The following is a 15,322-nucleotide window of genomic DNA, read 5'->3' on the forward strand; positions in this document are numbered from 1 at the left end:
GGCTGCTAAAGGCGCCAAATTTAAAAGTGAGTGTATTCAAAAATGCAGTTTTCGGGGTTTTGAATACATGGAAGTGTAGTGGAGGGGTCTAGGGTCTTTTAGACCCCCGATCCCTCCATAAAGAGTACCTGTCACTGCCTATTGCTGTCACAAGGGATGTTTACATTGCTTGTGACAGCAATAAAAGGGATCAGATTTTTTTTTTTTTTTAATCAAAAACCTGTGGTAAAATGAAAAAAAAAAAACAAATAAAATGAATAGGGAATAAAAAAATTTTAGCCACTCCCGTCGCAGTGAGCTCGCACATGAAAAAAACGTATACGGAAGTCGCGCCCGCAAATGAAATCGCTGTTCAAATGACACATGTGAGGTATGGCCACGATTGCCAGAGCGAGAGCAATAATTTAAAAAAAGAGCTACTCTCTAACTCTAAACTGGTAACCGTTAAACATTTTTATAAAACCTCGCCTATGGAGATTTTTAATGACCATAGTTGGTCGCAATTTTAAACCGTAACATGTTGGGTATCAATTTACTCGACGTGACATCATCTTTCGCAATATACAAAAAAAATGGGCTAACTTTACTGTTCAGTTTCATGTAGTGAAATGGAATTTTTCGTAATTTTTCCAAACAAAATGGCGTTTGAATGACCGCTGCGCAAATACCACGTGACAAAAAATATTGCAATGACCGCCATTTTATTCTCCAGAGTCTTCGCTAAAAAAAAAACAAAAAAAAAAAAAAAGATATATATATATATATATATATATATATATATATATATATATATATATATATATATATATATAATGTTTGGGGGTTCTAAGTAGGTTTCTAGCAAAAAATAATTCCTAATTTTAACTTGTGAACAAAATGTGTCAAAAATGGGCTCGGTCCTTAAGTGGTTAAAATGGCCGCACTGGAAACATACAGTGCCTTGTAAAAGTATTCATATCCCTTGAAATTTTCCACATTTTATGATGTTACAACCAAAAACATAAATGTATTTTACTGAGATTTTTTATTTGATACACCAACACAAAGTGGCATATAATTGTGAAGTGGAAGGTAAATGATAAATGGATTTCAAAATTTTTTACAAATAAATATCTGAAAAGAGTGGTATGCATTTGTATTCAACCCCCTTTACTCTGATAACCCTAACTAAAATCCAGTGGAACCAATTGTCTTCAGAAGTCACTTAATTAGTAAATAGAGTCCACCTGCGTGTATTTTCATCTCAGTATAAATACATCTGTTCTGTGAAGCCCTCAAAGGATTGTTAGAGAACCTTAGTGAACAAACAGCAGCATGAAGGCCAAGGAATACATCAAACAGGTCAGGGATAAAGTTGTTGTGAAGTTTAACCACTTCAGCTCCGGAAGGTTTTACCCGCCATTTTTTGCGATACGGTACTGCGTTGCTTTAACTGACAATTGCGCAGTCGTGCGACTCTGTATCCAAAAAATTTGTCTTTTTTTCCCCACAAATAGAGCTTTTTTTTTGGTGGTATTTAATCACCTCTGCGGTTTTTATTTTTTTGCACTATACACCAAAAAAAAAATCGACAATTTTGAAAAAAAAAATTACGTTCTGCTATAAAACATTCCCAATAAAAAAAAATTTAAAAATCAAATTTTTTCATCAATTTATGGGAATATGTACTATGCTACATATTTTTGGTAAAGAATATCCCAATCAGTGTATATTGATTGGTTTGCATTTTTATATTTTTTTACCAGTAATGGCATCGATTAGCGATTTTTAGCATGACTGCGACATTGCGGCAGACAAATCTGACACTAAGTGACACTTTTTGGGGACCAGTGACACCAATACAGTGATCAGTGCTAAAAAAATGCACTGTTATTGTATGAATGACACTGGCAGGGAAGGGGAGTAACACTAGGGGTGATCAAGGGGTTAAATGTGCTCTTAGGGAATGCTGTCTTACTGTGTGGGCAATGGATGTACTAGAGAAAAAAAAAGATCTGTGTTTCAGCTTAGCTGAAACACAAGATGTCTCTCTGTGACATAACAGCCTCCTGCCTTGTTTACATAGGCAGATGGCTGTTCTGTCATTCTCCTGCACGATCGCAGGTGGCTGTTGGCCATCACGGCCACCGGACCTGCTGATTGGCTCCCGCTGTGTCTAATCACCACCCCTGCCGCCGAAAACTCCTGCACAAAATCATGTACCTATAAGTGATTTTGCGCAGCCAGACCGCCCTGCCGCAGTATATTTGCGGTGGGCGGTCCGGAAGAAGTTAGCAGAGTTAGATTATTAAAAAACATCCCAAGCTTTGAAGATCTCACGTAACGCTGTTCAATTTATCATTGGAAAATGGAAAGAGTATAGCATTGCAAACCTACCAAGACATGGCTGTCCACCTAAACTGACAGGCCGGGCAAGGAGAGCATTAATCAGAGAAGCAGCCATGGTAGGCCCATGGTAACTCTGGAGGAGCTACAGAGATCCACAGCTCAAGTGGGAATATCTGTCCACAAGACAACTATTAGTCATGCACTCCACAAACCTGGCCTTTATGGAAGAGTGGCATTAAGAAAGTCATTATTGAAAGAAAGCCATAAGAAGTCCCGTTTGCAGTTTGTATGAAGCCAAGTGGGGGACACCGCAAACATGTGGAAGAAGGTGCTCTGGTCAGATGAGACCAAAACTGAACTTGTTGGCCTAAAAGCAAATCCTATGTGTGGTGGAAAACTAACACTGCACATCACCCTGAACACACCATCCCCACCGTGAAACATGGCCATGGCAGCTTCATGTTGTGGGGATGCTTTTCTTCAGCAGGGACAGAGAAGCTGGTGAGAGTTGATAGGAAGATGGATTGAGCCAAATACAGGGCAATCTTAGAAGAAAACCTGTTAGAGTCTGAAAAAAGGCTTGAGACTGGGGCGTAGGTTTACCTTCCAGCAGGGCAATGACCCTAAACATACAGCCAGAGCTACAATTGAATGGTTTAAATCATGGGTGTCCAACCTTTCGGCTTCTCTGGGCCACATTGAGTGCAGAGAAATTTTCTCAGGCCGCATATAAAATTATACTATAGTTAAGGTATATAAGTAATAAAACGCCGCAGTCTGCAAAGAAGAGAGAGGAGAGCCGCTGGATTACACAGAGCAGGGATCTCCCGCTTACCCGGCGATGGCTGTCATACAAAGTCCTGCCTCCTGGACTGGCTCCTATGATAGAAGTCACCAATGTGCTGTCTATCATAGGAGTCAGTCCAGGAAGCGGGGCTTCGTATGACAGCGACCGCTGGGTAAGCAGGAGATCCCCGATCTGCTTGTAATCTGGCAGCGCTCCCCCCCCCCCCTCTCCTCCAAGGCAGCCTCTGCCTACAGTTAGTTGGAAGCCCCTGTGGCCGGGCCCCTGACTTGACTTCCTTCCTCACCAGCAAAAAAATAATAATTGTCAGGGGCAGTGGGCCGCATTGCCTGTGGTTCTGGGCCGCATGTGGCCCTCAGGCCGCAGGTTGGACATGCCTGGTTTAGATCAAAGCATATTCATGTGTTAGAATGGCCCAGTCAAAGTCCAGATTTAAATCCTATTGAGAATCTGTGGTAAGACTTGAAAATTGCTGTCCACTTGCCACTCCATGCAATCTGACAGAGCTTGAGCTATTTTGCATAGAAGAATGGACATACATTTTGCGCTTTAGATGTGCAAAGCTAGTAGAGACATACCCACAAAAGACTAGCAGCTGTAATTGCAGTGAAAGATGGTTCTACAAAGAATTAACTCAGGGGGGCTGAATACAAATGCATACCAAACTTTCAGATATTTATTGGTAAAAACAAATTTAAAAAACATTTATAATTTTTCTTCTACACATTTATGTGCCACTTTGTGTTGGTCTATCACATAAAAACCCAATAAAATAAATGTACGTTTTTTGTTGTAACATGAAAAAATGTGGAAAATTTACTCCTGTAAATAGAAGAGAACTTACAGTACAAAAGTGTAATTTACTTTAGAATGGACAGGACACATTTCATTTTGTTATAATGTATTAAGATTAAACATGATATATTGTATCCAATAATAGAGCATACAGATTGCAGAGTGTCCATATTATTGTTACATGTTCTCTTGAGGTGTGCGTGGGGAGCCTGGAATTCCAGGTGAAAGAGGAATCCCAGGTCCTCCAGGGAAATTAGGACCAAAAGGCAATCCAGGGGAAAAAGGAAATATTGGAGTTACAGGTAAGATAGTTTGTCTAAATATATCACTGAATGAATCTACATTTCTGTGTGGGACAAAGCAAGGATGAGCATAATAAGCACCAGGACTGGCTATGACATCTCCTGTACCTTAACCCAACATTCTTGTATAAATTTGAAGAACACTGAATGTATGGATTCTTCAAAGAAATGATAGGATTTGTATTTGGCGCATTCCAGTGGCTACAGCCCACCCTATTTGCTTGCTGAAGAATGTCCAGTATCATCTAAGTAAATACTAGAAAAAAGGCTGCGTTGTTGGTTAGATAACTTGTGATTTATAGTGATCCTAAAGTCTTTTTTTTTTTGTTAAAAATAACAAACATAATATACTTAGCTGCCCTGTGCATTGGTGTTGCACAGAGCAGCCCAGATCCTCCTCTTCTCAGGTCCCTCTTTGCTGCTCCTTGCCCCTCCTTCCTGTTGAGTGCCCCCTCAGCAAGCAGCTTGCTATGGGTGCACCCGAGCTGGAGTCACAGCTCCCTGTGTCCATTCTGACACAGAGCTGGGGCCCGGCCCCACCCCCTTTTCCTCCTCATTGGCTGACTGACTTTGGTTGACAGCAGAGGGAGCCAATGGAGCCGTGCTGCTATCTCAGCCAATGAGGAGGGGAGTCCCAGGCAGCTGAGACAATCTTGCAACATTACTGGATCTAGATGGACTTCCGGTAAGTATTAGGGGGTGCTGGGGCGGCTGCTGCACACAAAAGGCTTTTTATCTTAAGGCATAACTACATATACATAAACTTTGCAAAATACATGTGTGTAGTAAATAATTAAAAGAGCAAATACTAATAAAATAATATTAAAAACAAATGTATGCTCACACACATAATACAATTACAGGTCTACTTAAAAGCAATGTTTTAATGTGCAAATGACCAAGATCATCTGATACTTAGATCAAATCATTTCACTGATTCCTTATTGCCAGTTTGTGGGGATATGGAAGGATCAGCACATGAGGAGGAGAAGAAGAAGAAGGGGGCACATGTGCAGCAGCTACAAACAGGGCCGAGGGGGGGGGGGGGGCACATGCCATGGGTGCCAACTTGAGGGGGGTGCCGAATTGTCTGCAGTGCTGACACTAGCTGGGATTTGGGAGGTTGGATCAGGCTGGACTGACTCGGATGAGCCGCTAGGCTGCATTCACATGTCTGACTGCACGGTGAGCCCACACAGCCCCTGATTGCAGAGGAGCCAGGATACGGACCCCATGGATTCAGCCTGCTATCTTGCTGCCTTGAAGTCAGGCCTGGACAGGAGGGGTGGCGGGAGTGGCATTTGCTAGAACCAATCGGCTGTATTTTCCTCCTGCAGCTGCTGAAAGCCAGATTAAGTGGCTGGAGGATGAAAATACAGCCAATGGGGATCTGTCCTAGAAAATACCACCCCCTATACCCCTCTTCTCCTCCCTTTCTGCTTCCTGGGTCACCCCTGTTCTTTCCCTCCACAGCGCTTCCAGCTCTCCCCTCTCAACTCTCCCACCAACTGCTGCCAGTGTGTGTCAGGATGGAGAGCTGGGGAAGGGGCCGGTATCGGTCCCTTCCTTTTTTGAATGAACAGTGTGAGTGATCTGTACTGATCACTCTCTCTGTTTATTAATAACTGAAGCATAGTAAACCTAATTCAGCTGAGGCTGCAGAGAAAGGAATTAAAGAACTTGTGTCTTCAATTCCTTTCTCTGTCTTAAAAGTGAGACATCAGGGGTCTGTTTAGATCCTTGATATTTCACCAAATCCTCCAAACGGGCTCCAAAACAATTGTAAAAAAAATTTAAAAATTGTACAAAAAAATAAAAAAATAAATATAATATAAACAAAAAACTACCAACACTTTCCACTACCCTACTGACACTGTCCTCTGCCATTGTGACAAAATTCACTGCCTTCCTGGCACCATCTACTGCTCTAATGACTGACACAATCCACTGCCTCACTGACGGCAACCTCTGCCCTACTAACACCGTCCACTGCCCTACTAACACCAACCTCTCACCTACTGATGCCATCCTCTGCCCTACTGACACCAAAGTCTCCCTTACTTACTGACATTGTCCAATGCCCTATCGACACTGTCTACTGCCCTACTGACACCGTCCACTGCCTTACTAATGCTGTCCACTGCTCTACTGATACCATCCTCTCCCCTAGTGACCCTTTCCCCTACTCTTCTGATACCGTCCACTGCCCTACTGACACAAACCTCTCCCCTACTGACACTGTACAGTGCCATATTGACACTGTCCACGCACCATCCACTGCCCTACTGATACTGTCCACAAGCCGTCTACTGCTCTACTGAGTGACACTGTCCACTGATCTACTGAGTGACACTGCCAACTTATAAGTTTATATTTTTACAGTGACATTTGTTTTAGTAATCTTAGTATATTTTATGGGATACAAGAATGCTTTTGTTTTATATAACCATGCCCCTTTAAGCCCATCCAACTTTTAAAGCAATTTGGCCACACCCATTGTTCACTGTGGCACGCCACATTGCTGCTTTCCTTGGGGCACCGAAAGGTGTCCCAGGTCTTTTACAATCCTATAGTGTATTCTAAAAAAAAAAAAAAAAAAAAAAAAAAATGGTGTGTGCCGCTATAGTTTTCGGGATTGGCTTGAAGAAAAGGTGGCAACCCTAGCCTCCATGCCAGAAGAAAGTAGCAGTAGTTTATATGGAGATTTCAAGCCTCACCCCCACCATGTATTGGGAGGGGTGCTGTCGGGAAGGGAGAAATGCACACAGAAGCAGGCCTTAGTAAAAAACTTCTTTCACACTTCTTTCCTGGCGGCACCCATCACAATCCACCACAGAAGTGAGGCTTGAAATCTCTATTATCAAAACTTTTATTATTATTACCATCCTTTGGCTTATCTACATATTTATTACGCTTCCCTCTCTAGTCAGGGAGCTGGGAGTGTATGAATGGAGAACATCTCTCTGGGGAGGGGGCGTCAAATTGAACCTTGAAAAAATGTCTAGCTTCACCACTGGCTACAGATAACTGGCTGGGAGGAGGAAGAAGTGTGCTGTGGCTGCATAGCTAGGTCATTTTGTGAAAGGAAAGATATAAATACCCTGCCTCTAGATGGTGCAGCCCCATCACTGCTTTGTCCTACAGAATCTGCTTGCCCCTTGCTACCTCCGTATGCCTCTCATTTTAGGCCTGTCTAGCATTTTTACTGCGTACATTTATGTTCAATCAATTTAATTGTTTTCATAACGCAGTGAGTAAAAAGCCCAGGATTGCAAAACAAGGAATAAATATGTGCTGCTTTGGTGCACACTACTTTACCACACAAGTTTGCAGTGATGTGCTTCATTGCCTATGTCGATTCGGACATTTATTGCAAATCGCGGGACGCCTAGCGTTGCCCGTTGATTTGCAATAGCCCCCCAAACGCCGAGCGATGTTGCCGCGATTTACGCCCGCCGAATCGCGGCAACATCGCGCAAACAAAATCGCGGGACGCAATATGCTCCAAAGAAGCTCTTGTACTTTTTTGGAGCGTATTGCGTCCCGCGATTTTGTTTGCGCGATGTTGCCGCGATTCGGCGGGCGTAAATCGCGGCAACATCGCTCGGCGTTTGGGGGGGCTATTGCAAATCAACGGGCAACGCTAGGCGTCCCGCGATTTGCAATAATCTCCGAATCGCGGGCGGAACCGCGGCGGTTCTGCCCGCGATTATAAGCTGACATGTGAATGCAGCCTAAACCCCAGCCCATTTTTTAATCGTGCAGAAAATTAGAAAACAAACAATGCTATACATTATATGATGTATTGTGTCATGAAAACTAATAGAATAGGCAAAATTTGCTGAATGAACAGATGCCATCACCCTGTATCAATTATGTGACAAAAATGCTACATAAGACCTGCTTTGTGGGTCCAATGTGTGTATCCAACCTGTACTTTTGGCTTTTGCCATTTATATTTTAACTAACTTTTCTCACTACTGAAGCAAATAATTAAAGCCTAAAATCTAAACTCTAGAACATGGGTGTCCAACCTTTTGGCTTCTCTGGGCCACATTGAGTGTAGAGAAATTTTCTCGGGCCGCATATAAAATATAACTATAGTTAAGGTATATAAGTAATAAAACGCCGCCGCGCCCTTCCCGCACTGCCGCGCCCCCCCCCCAGCACTAATTTAACACAACTAGAGGATGATCCCTTTCGAGGCAGCCTCTGCCTACAGTTAGCTGGAAGCCGCTGTGGCTGTGTCCCTGACCCGCTTTCCTTCCTCCCCAGAAAAAAAAATTGTCAGGGGGCAGTGGGCCGCATTGCCTGTGGTTCCGGGCCGCAGGTTGGACATGCCTGCTATAGAACAAAATTAAATATGGATATTTATAGATATAGTAGCTTACCAGTCCTTAAACATGCTGACAGTAATAATTTTTTATTTTACAGGTAAGTGCATTTTCAGCAAGTACAGATCTTGCATATTGATGTTGCCTGAAATAGTGTCATTGTCACCTCCTACAAGCTAAAATGAAAGCAAAACAATGTTATCTTCCTTCTATATATAGTGCTACCCCTGCAAGAATTGCTGGGTTTTTGGGTCTTCTTTCTCATGCAAAACCAGGCAACAAGATTTGTCCAGCACTCACACAGTCATTATGCTGTCATCTCATAGGATAAACGGATCAGCTGAACTGGCAGCAAAAATGTTCCAAACACTGGATTAAGGCTGTCTCTTGGTAGTGAGCAAGCAAGGTATTTCAACTTGCTTCATATCTTCTATCAGACCCTAGATTGTAGTGGTTGAAGTTACTCACTCAGTCCCTTTAGTGAATCCTGAAGCTCAAATGACTACTGCACAAAGCTCCTGCTGAACAGGTTCTGACTAGAGATGATCGAACGGTTCGGGTCGACCATCGGTTCGACCCGAACATTGACTGTTCGAAATTCGGCCGAATTCCAAACTTTTTGCTGAAAAAGTTCGGAATTCAGCAACCAGAACCGGCCAAAATGCAATGGGACAGGAACTGGGCTTTAAAAGCCCGTGATTGGACCAGAACCATCAGTAAAAGCCAAATGAGGGGGCAGGAGAATGCTAGAAATGTGATTGGAGTGACTAGGGGATCCAGAGGCCAATCATTAGTATATACGCCCCCCAGTATATAAGATAGCCCCGCCAAATCTCTAGCATTTTAATACAGGGCTGTGGAAGAGAGTGGAAGCAGTTCTGTTACTTCTGCTCTCAAAGTGTCATTTAGCAATTATTAGTGTTAGGAAAGGGATATCTAGTGTAGTTAGGGTACTATTTTCCACTATAGTTAGATTTAATAATCTAGTTCCTGTAGGGAAAGTGTTACGTGCCAGGGTGACCGTAGTGTGGTGTAGGGTTAACTGACTCTGACTGCTATGGCAAGGTGACAAAACCCTTCCATGTCAGGGTGACCGCTATAGAGAAAAGTTTGTTTCTCTTAGAACACTTACAGAACAGGATGGTGGCTTCGCCCCTGTCACCCTGCTTTTTGTTGCAGGCGTTTATAGGGCTTTTTTGAGGACATGTTTGGAGTCAGGCATGACATCAGAACTTCTGTGTAGGGGTATATACACACACACACACACATGTATATATATATACACATGCACATATATAGGTGTGAAAGTAGCAGAAACCTATGCTTGCGCTAATGAAATAATTAACAGGCATATGCCTCCGCTCCTATCACACCTATATATGTGTGTGTATAAATACATATAAGTGTGTGTGTATATATACCCCTATACAGAATTTCAGATGTTTTGCCTGCCTCCAAAGACCCCCAAAATATGCCCAAAAAAAAAACGCCTGCTGCAAAAACACACCTGGGCGTTTTTGTAGCTGGCGTTTTTTTGGGCATTTTTTGGGCGTCTTTGGAGGCAGGCAAAACATCTGAAATTCTGTGTAGGGGTATATATACATATATACACACACACGTATGTATATATACACATACATATATATGGTGTGAAAGTAGCAGAAACCTATGCTTGCGCTAATGAAATAATTAACAGGCATATGGCTTCTCTGCTAGAACACCTATATATGTGTATAAATACATATAAGTGTGTGTGTGTGTGTGTGTATGTATACCCCTATACAGAAGTTCAGATGTTATGCCTGCCTCCAAAGACCCCCAAAAAATGCCAAAAAAAACTGCCTGCAACAACACACCTGGGCGGTTTTTTTTTTTGGCGCAGGCGTTTTTTTGGGCATTTTTTGGACATCTTTGGAGGCAGGCATAACATCTGAACTTCTGTATAGGGGTATATATACACAAACACTTATATGCATTTATACACATACACACATATAGGTGTGATAGGAGCGGAGACATATGCCTGTTAATTATTTCATTAGCGCAAGCATAGGTTTCTGCTACTTTCACACCTATTTATGTGTATGTGTATATATACATACATGTGTGTGTGTATATATACCCCTACACAGAAGTTCTGATGTTATGCCTGCCTCCAAAGACGCCCAAAAAATGCCCAAAAAAACACCAGCTACAAAAACGCCCAGGTGTGTTTTTGCAGCAGGCTTTTTTTTGGGGCATTTTTTGGGGGTCTTTGGAGGCAGGCATAACATCTGAACTTCTGTATAGGGGTATATATACACACACACTTATATGTATTTATACACATACACACATATAGGTGTTATAGCAGAGAAGCCATATGCCTGTTAATTATTTAATTAGCGCAAGCATAGGTTTCTGCTACTTTCACACCTATATATGTGTATGTGTATATATACATACATGTGTGTGTGTATATATACCCCTACACAGAAGTTCTGATGTCATGCCTGACTCCAAACATGTCCTCAAAAAAGCCCAATAAAACGCCTGCAACAAAAAGCCGGGTGTAAAAGTAGCGAAGCTACTAACCTGTTCTATATTAATTCTAATACAAACAAACTTTTTTTTTTCTGGTTCTGGACATGCTACAGAGCTGAAACTTCACGGGTACACTTTTTAGACCCCCCAGACACTAAATCCAAAGAAATCTCATTTTTTTTTGCAATAATTTTTTCAATAATTGGCTCTCTATCAAAAATGACAATTTTTAAGAACTTTTTTTGTGTGATTAATAGTCCCTGGGGCATGACTTAGAACCCTATGCACTTTTTAGGGGCATTTATTTGGGTTTTAGGGCTTCAAAATTGTGTTTTTTGATTACCGAAGTTCGGGTCCCATTGATTTCAATGGGGTTCTGAAATCCGGGCCAAACTTTCGGGAAGTTCGGGTGTTCTGGTCGAACCGAACTTTTGAAAAGTTCGATCATCCCTAGTTCTGACCCTGGCATCCAGGGTGGCTTTAGCAAAGCCTAGTTGAGGCTATAAAGGGATCTGAGTCTTCAGCTGCTCCTGACCACTCTCTCTTTCTGGTTCTCCTGCTCTGTCTTCTGCCGAGGATCAGAGCCCCCCCAGCATAGGGGACCTCTCCAGGCAACTGAAGCCCCCCCTCCCTGCTGCCAGTCTCCAAAATATTTATGGTCTATCTCCTCACCTTCTGGGCAGTCCCTACCCAAAGATTAGGGGATACCTTATAAATATTCAAGCCTAACCTATGGTCTTCCACTCTCTAAGTTCTATAACCCTCCAGCCAGTTCCAGAAGTCAGCCACAGCTCCTCTGCTTACAGAGGAGGAGCTAAGCCAAAAATTTCCTACTGTACACTGAGAGTGGAGAGTGCTATATGTGAACTGCTAATCCTCCTTCCCCTTTATATAGCATAGGAGACAGCTGTGCCTTTATCTATGTAAATATATATACAGTACAGTATCTCACAAAAGTAAGTACACCCCTCACATTTTGTAAATATTTTATTATATCTTTTCATGTGACAAAACTGAAGACATTACACTTTGCTACAATGTAAAGTAGTGAGTGTACAGCTTATATAACAGTGTAAATTTGCTGTCCCCTCAAAATAACTCAACATACAGCCATTAATGTCTAAACCACTGGCAACAAAAGTGAATACACCCCTAAGTCTAAATGTCCAAATTGGGCCCAAAGTGTCAATATTTTGTGTGGCCACCATTATTTTCCAGCACTGTCTTAACCCTCTTGGGCATAGAGTTCTCCAGAACTTCACAGGTTGCCACTGGAGTCCTCTTCCACTCCTCCATGATGACATCACGGAGCTGGTGGATGTAAGAGACCTTGCGCTCCTCCACCTTCCGTTTGAGGATGTCGAACAGATGCTCATTACTGTTTAGGTCTGGAGACATGCTTGGCTAGTCCATCATTTTTACCCTCAGCTTCTTTAGCAAGGCAGTAGTTGTCTTGAAGGTTGGGGTCGTTGTCATGTTGGAAATCTGCCCTGAGGCCTAGTCTCCAAAGTGAGGGGATCATGCTCTGCTTCAGTATGTCACAGTACATGTTGGCATTCATGGTTCCCTCAATGAACTGTAGCACCCCAGTGCTGGCAACACTCATGCAGCCCCAGACCATGACACTCCCACAACCATGCTTGACTGTAGGGAAGACACACTTGTCTTTGTACTCCTCACTTGGTTGCCGCCGCACATGCTTGACACCATCTGAACCAAATAAGTTTATCTTGGTCTCATCAGACCACAGCACATGGTTCCAGTAATCCATGTCCGTAGTCTGCTTGTCTTCAGCGAACTGTTTGCGTGCTTTCTTGTGCACCATCTTAAGAAGAGGCTTCCTTCTGGGACGACAGTCATGCAGACCAATTTGATGCATAGGTCTGAGCACTGACAGGCTAACCCCCCATTCCTTCAACCTCTGCAGCAATGCTGGAAGCACTCATATGTCTTTTTCCCAAAAACAACCTTTGGATATGACGCTGAGCATGTGCACACAACCTCTTTGGTCGACCATGGCAGGACCTGTTCTGAGTGGAACCTGTCCTGTTAAACCGCTGTATGGTCTCGGCCACCATGCTGCAGCTCAGTTTTAGGGCCTTGCCAATCTTCTTAGAGCCTAGGCCATCTTTATGTATAAAACAATTTTTTTTTAAGATCCCCAGAGAGTTCTTTGCCACGAGCTGCCACGTTGAACTTCCAGTGACCAGTATGAGACTGTGACAGCGATAACACCAAATTTAACACACCTGCTCTCCATTCACACCTGAGACCTTGTAACCCTAATGAGTCACTGGGGAGGGAAAAGGGCCAGTTGGGCCCAATTTGGACATTTTCACTTAGGGGTGCACTCAGTTTTTTTGGCAGCGGTTTAGACATTAATGGCTGCGTGTTGAGTTATTTTGAGGGGACAGCAAATTTACACTGTTATACAAGCTGTACACTCACTACTTTTATAGCAAAGTGTCATTTCTTTTGTCACATGAAAAGATATAATAAAATAATTACAAAAATGTGAGGGGTATACTCAATTTTGTGAGATACTGTATATATGTAGCACCCTCTAGTGTGTGCTAGATTTAGGATAGGTTTTGTAGTGTAGGTTTTGTTAGTGTAAGTAAATTTGGCTAGCTCAGGGTTAGGCCTGAGCTGTGAATCTGGGTCAGGGTTCAGTGAGTCAGGACTGGATGACTCATCCTGATAGCCACTCTGGTGCCTCCCCTTGGTCTAGAAGGTTATAGAAACATCTAGAGCTAGTGGGTGGAGGTTAGGAGGGGCTGTCTGGAATATTTATGAGGGTCTTAGCCAATCCCCAGTAAAGAGCTGGCAGGGACAAAGGCATGCTTTATAAATAGGCATGAGCCATGCAAGCAGGGGCAGTCATGTAGAAGATGGAGATCTAGTGCTGTTGAGGCTGCCAGTGGCCCTCTGGGGAACCCCTAAGTTGGGGGGGGTGACCTTGGGCCAGGGCTCGGGTGCTGGAAAGAGGCTGCCACAACACAAGGAGGAAGCCCTTCCTGGAGGCACAGGAGCAGTTAAGAGGACAGTGTGAGTAGAGCAGCACTACTGGGGACACACAAGGGGGGAGACTGCCACATGTAGTCAATAGTGCTGAGCGAACAGTTCAGACCGAGCAAAAGTTTGGCCTGAACATCTCCCATTTGGGTCCAGCCAAGCACACAGTCAATATCAGAGTTAATATGTTGTTAAGAAGCTGGACCAGGAAGCTGGCCACTACATCCTTAACAACAGCTGACAAGCTGAAAGTAAAAAAATAATTGCCCCCAGTCCGTACCAGGCCCTTATCCAAGCACGCAGTCTGGAAGGCCAAAAAAGGGAGGGGAGAAGCGAGCGCCCCCTCCTGAACCATACCAAGCTACATGCCGTCAACATAGGGGGTGCTATGGGGCAGGGGGGCTCCGCCCCCAACCCCAAAACACCTTGTTCTTATGTTGATGGGGACAGGGCCTCTTCCCGACAACCCTGGGAGGTAAATGTGGGCATTTGTGGGCGTTTGTACGCAGGGGGTTTATCAAAATCTGGAAGCCTGCTTTAAAAAGGGGGTCCCCAGATCCCACCCCACCCCTATGTGAATAAGTATGGGGTAAAAAAAAAACACAGTTTTGACAATTTGTTTATTCAAAAAAATTGAAAAACAATGTCCCCAGATGTAGATCCATCATCAATCATGGGGCCCAGTGCACCGCCAGACCTGAAAAAAGGAAACAAAAAAAGCATGGTGACGTCACAAAGTGGCCTGTCTCTTACCTATTTAGAAGCTGTCACCCAGCAAAGCAAGCATTCGGCGGTCAGCATTGCTCATTATTCATGTTTTACACTTTTTACACTGAGTAGGTTGACAACATACCCTAAACTCATTCGCATGGGGGGGGGGGGGGCTGGGATCTGGGGGATTCCCCTACAACCATCGCCTAGGGTTGTCGGGCAGAGGCCCTTGTCCCCATCAACATGTGGGGGGGGCTCCTTCTTCCCCCCCCCCTTTCCTGACCTGCCAGACTACATGTTTGGATAAGGGTCTGGTATGAATTTTGGGGGGGACCCCACGCTGTTTCTTCAAAAAAAGGTTGGCTTTTTTTTTTTTTTTTTAGATTGCCGGCAAAAGCTTGCAGTTGCAAAGTCAATTTAAATGTCATTTTTTTTTCTTTAGAAATGTCAGTTTTGCTGCAGCAGGTTCTATGCATGATGCAGATGCACTACTTTACAGGCAGACTAAG

The 15,322-nt window shown here is 43.4% G+C and overlaps 1 protein-coding gene across 3 annotated transcripts in view; it reads left to right on the forward strand.

Annotated features, from left to right (window-relative positions):
* LOC309563610 (mannose-binding protein C-like) overlaps positions 1–15,322 on the forward strand; it is a 606,610-nt gene that overhangs the window by 529,609 nt on the left and 61,679 nt on the right. For 2 of the 3 annotated variants that reach the window (XM_082268111.1, XM_082268113.1), the window contains one exon: positions 4,168–4,230. In XM_082268111.1, coding sequence (XP_082124237.1) covers positions 4,168–4,230 — 63 coding nt within the window. Of the gene's footprint in view, positions 1–4,122; positions 4,231–15,322 lie in introns of all 3 variants that reach the window. The other variant, XM_082268112.1, reaches the window with a different exon arrangement.

Source organism: Pelophylax lessonae, assembly GCF_965119305.1.
Source record: "Pelophylax lessonae genome assembly, chromosome: 9".
Taxonomy (NCBI): Eukaryota; Metazoa; Chordata; class Amphibia; order Anura; family Ranidae; genus Pelophylax; species Pelophylax lessonae.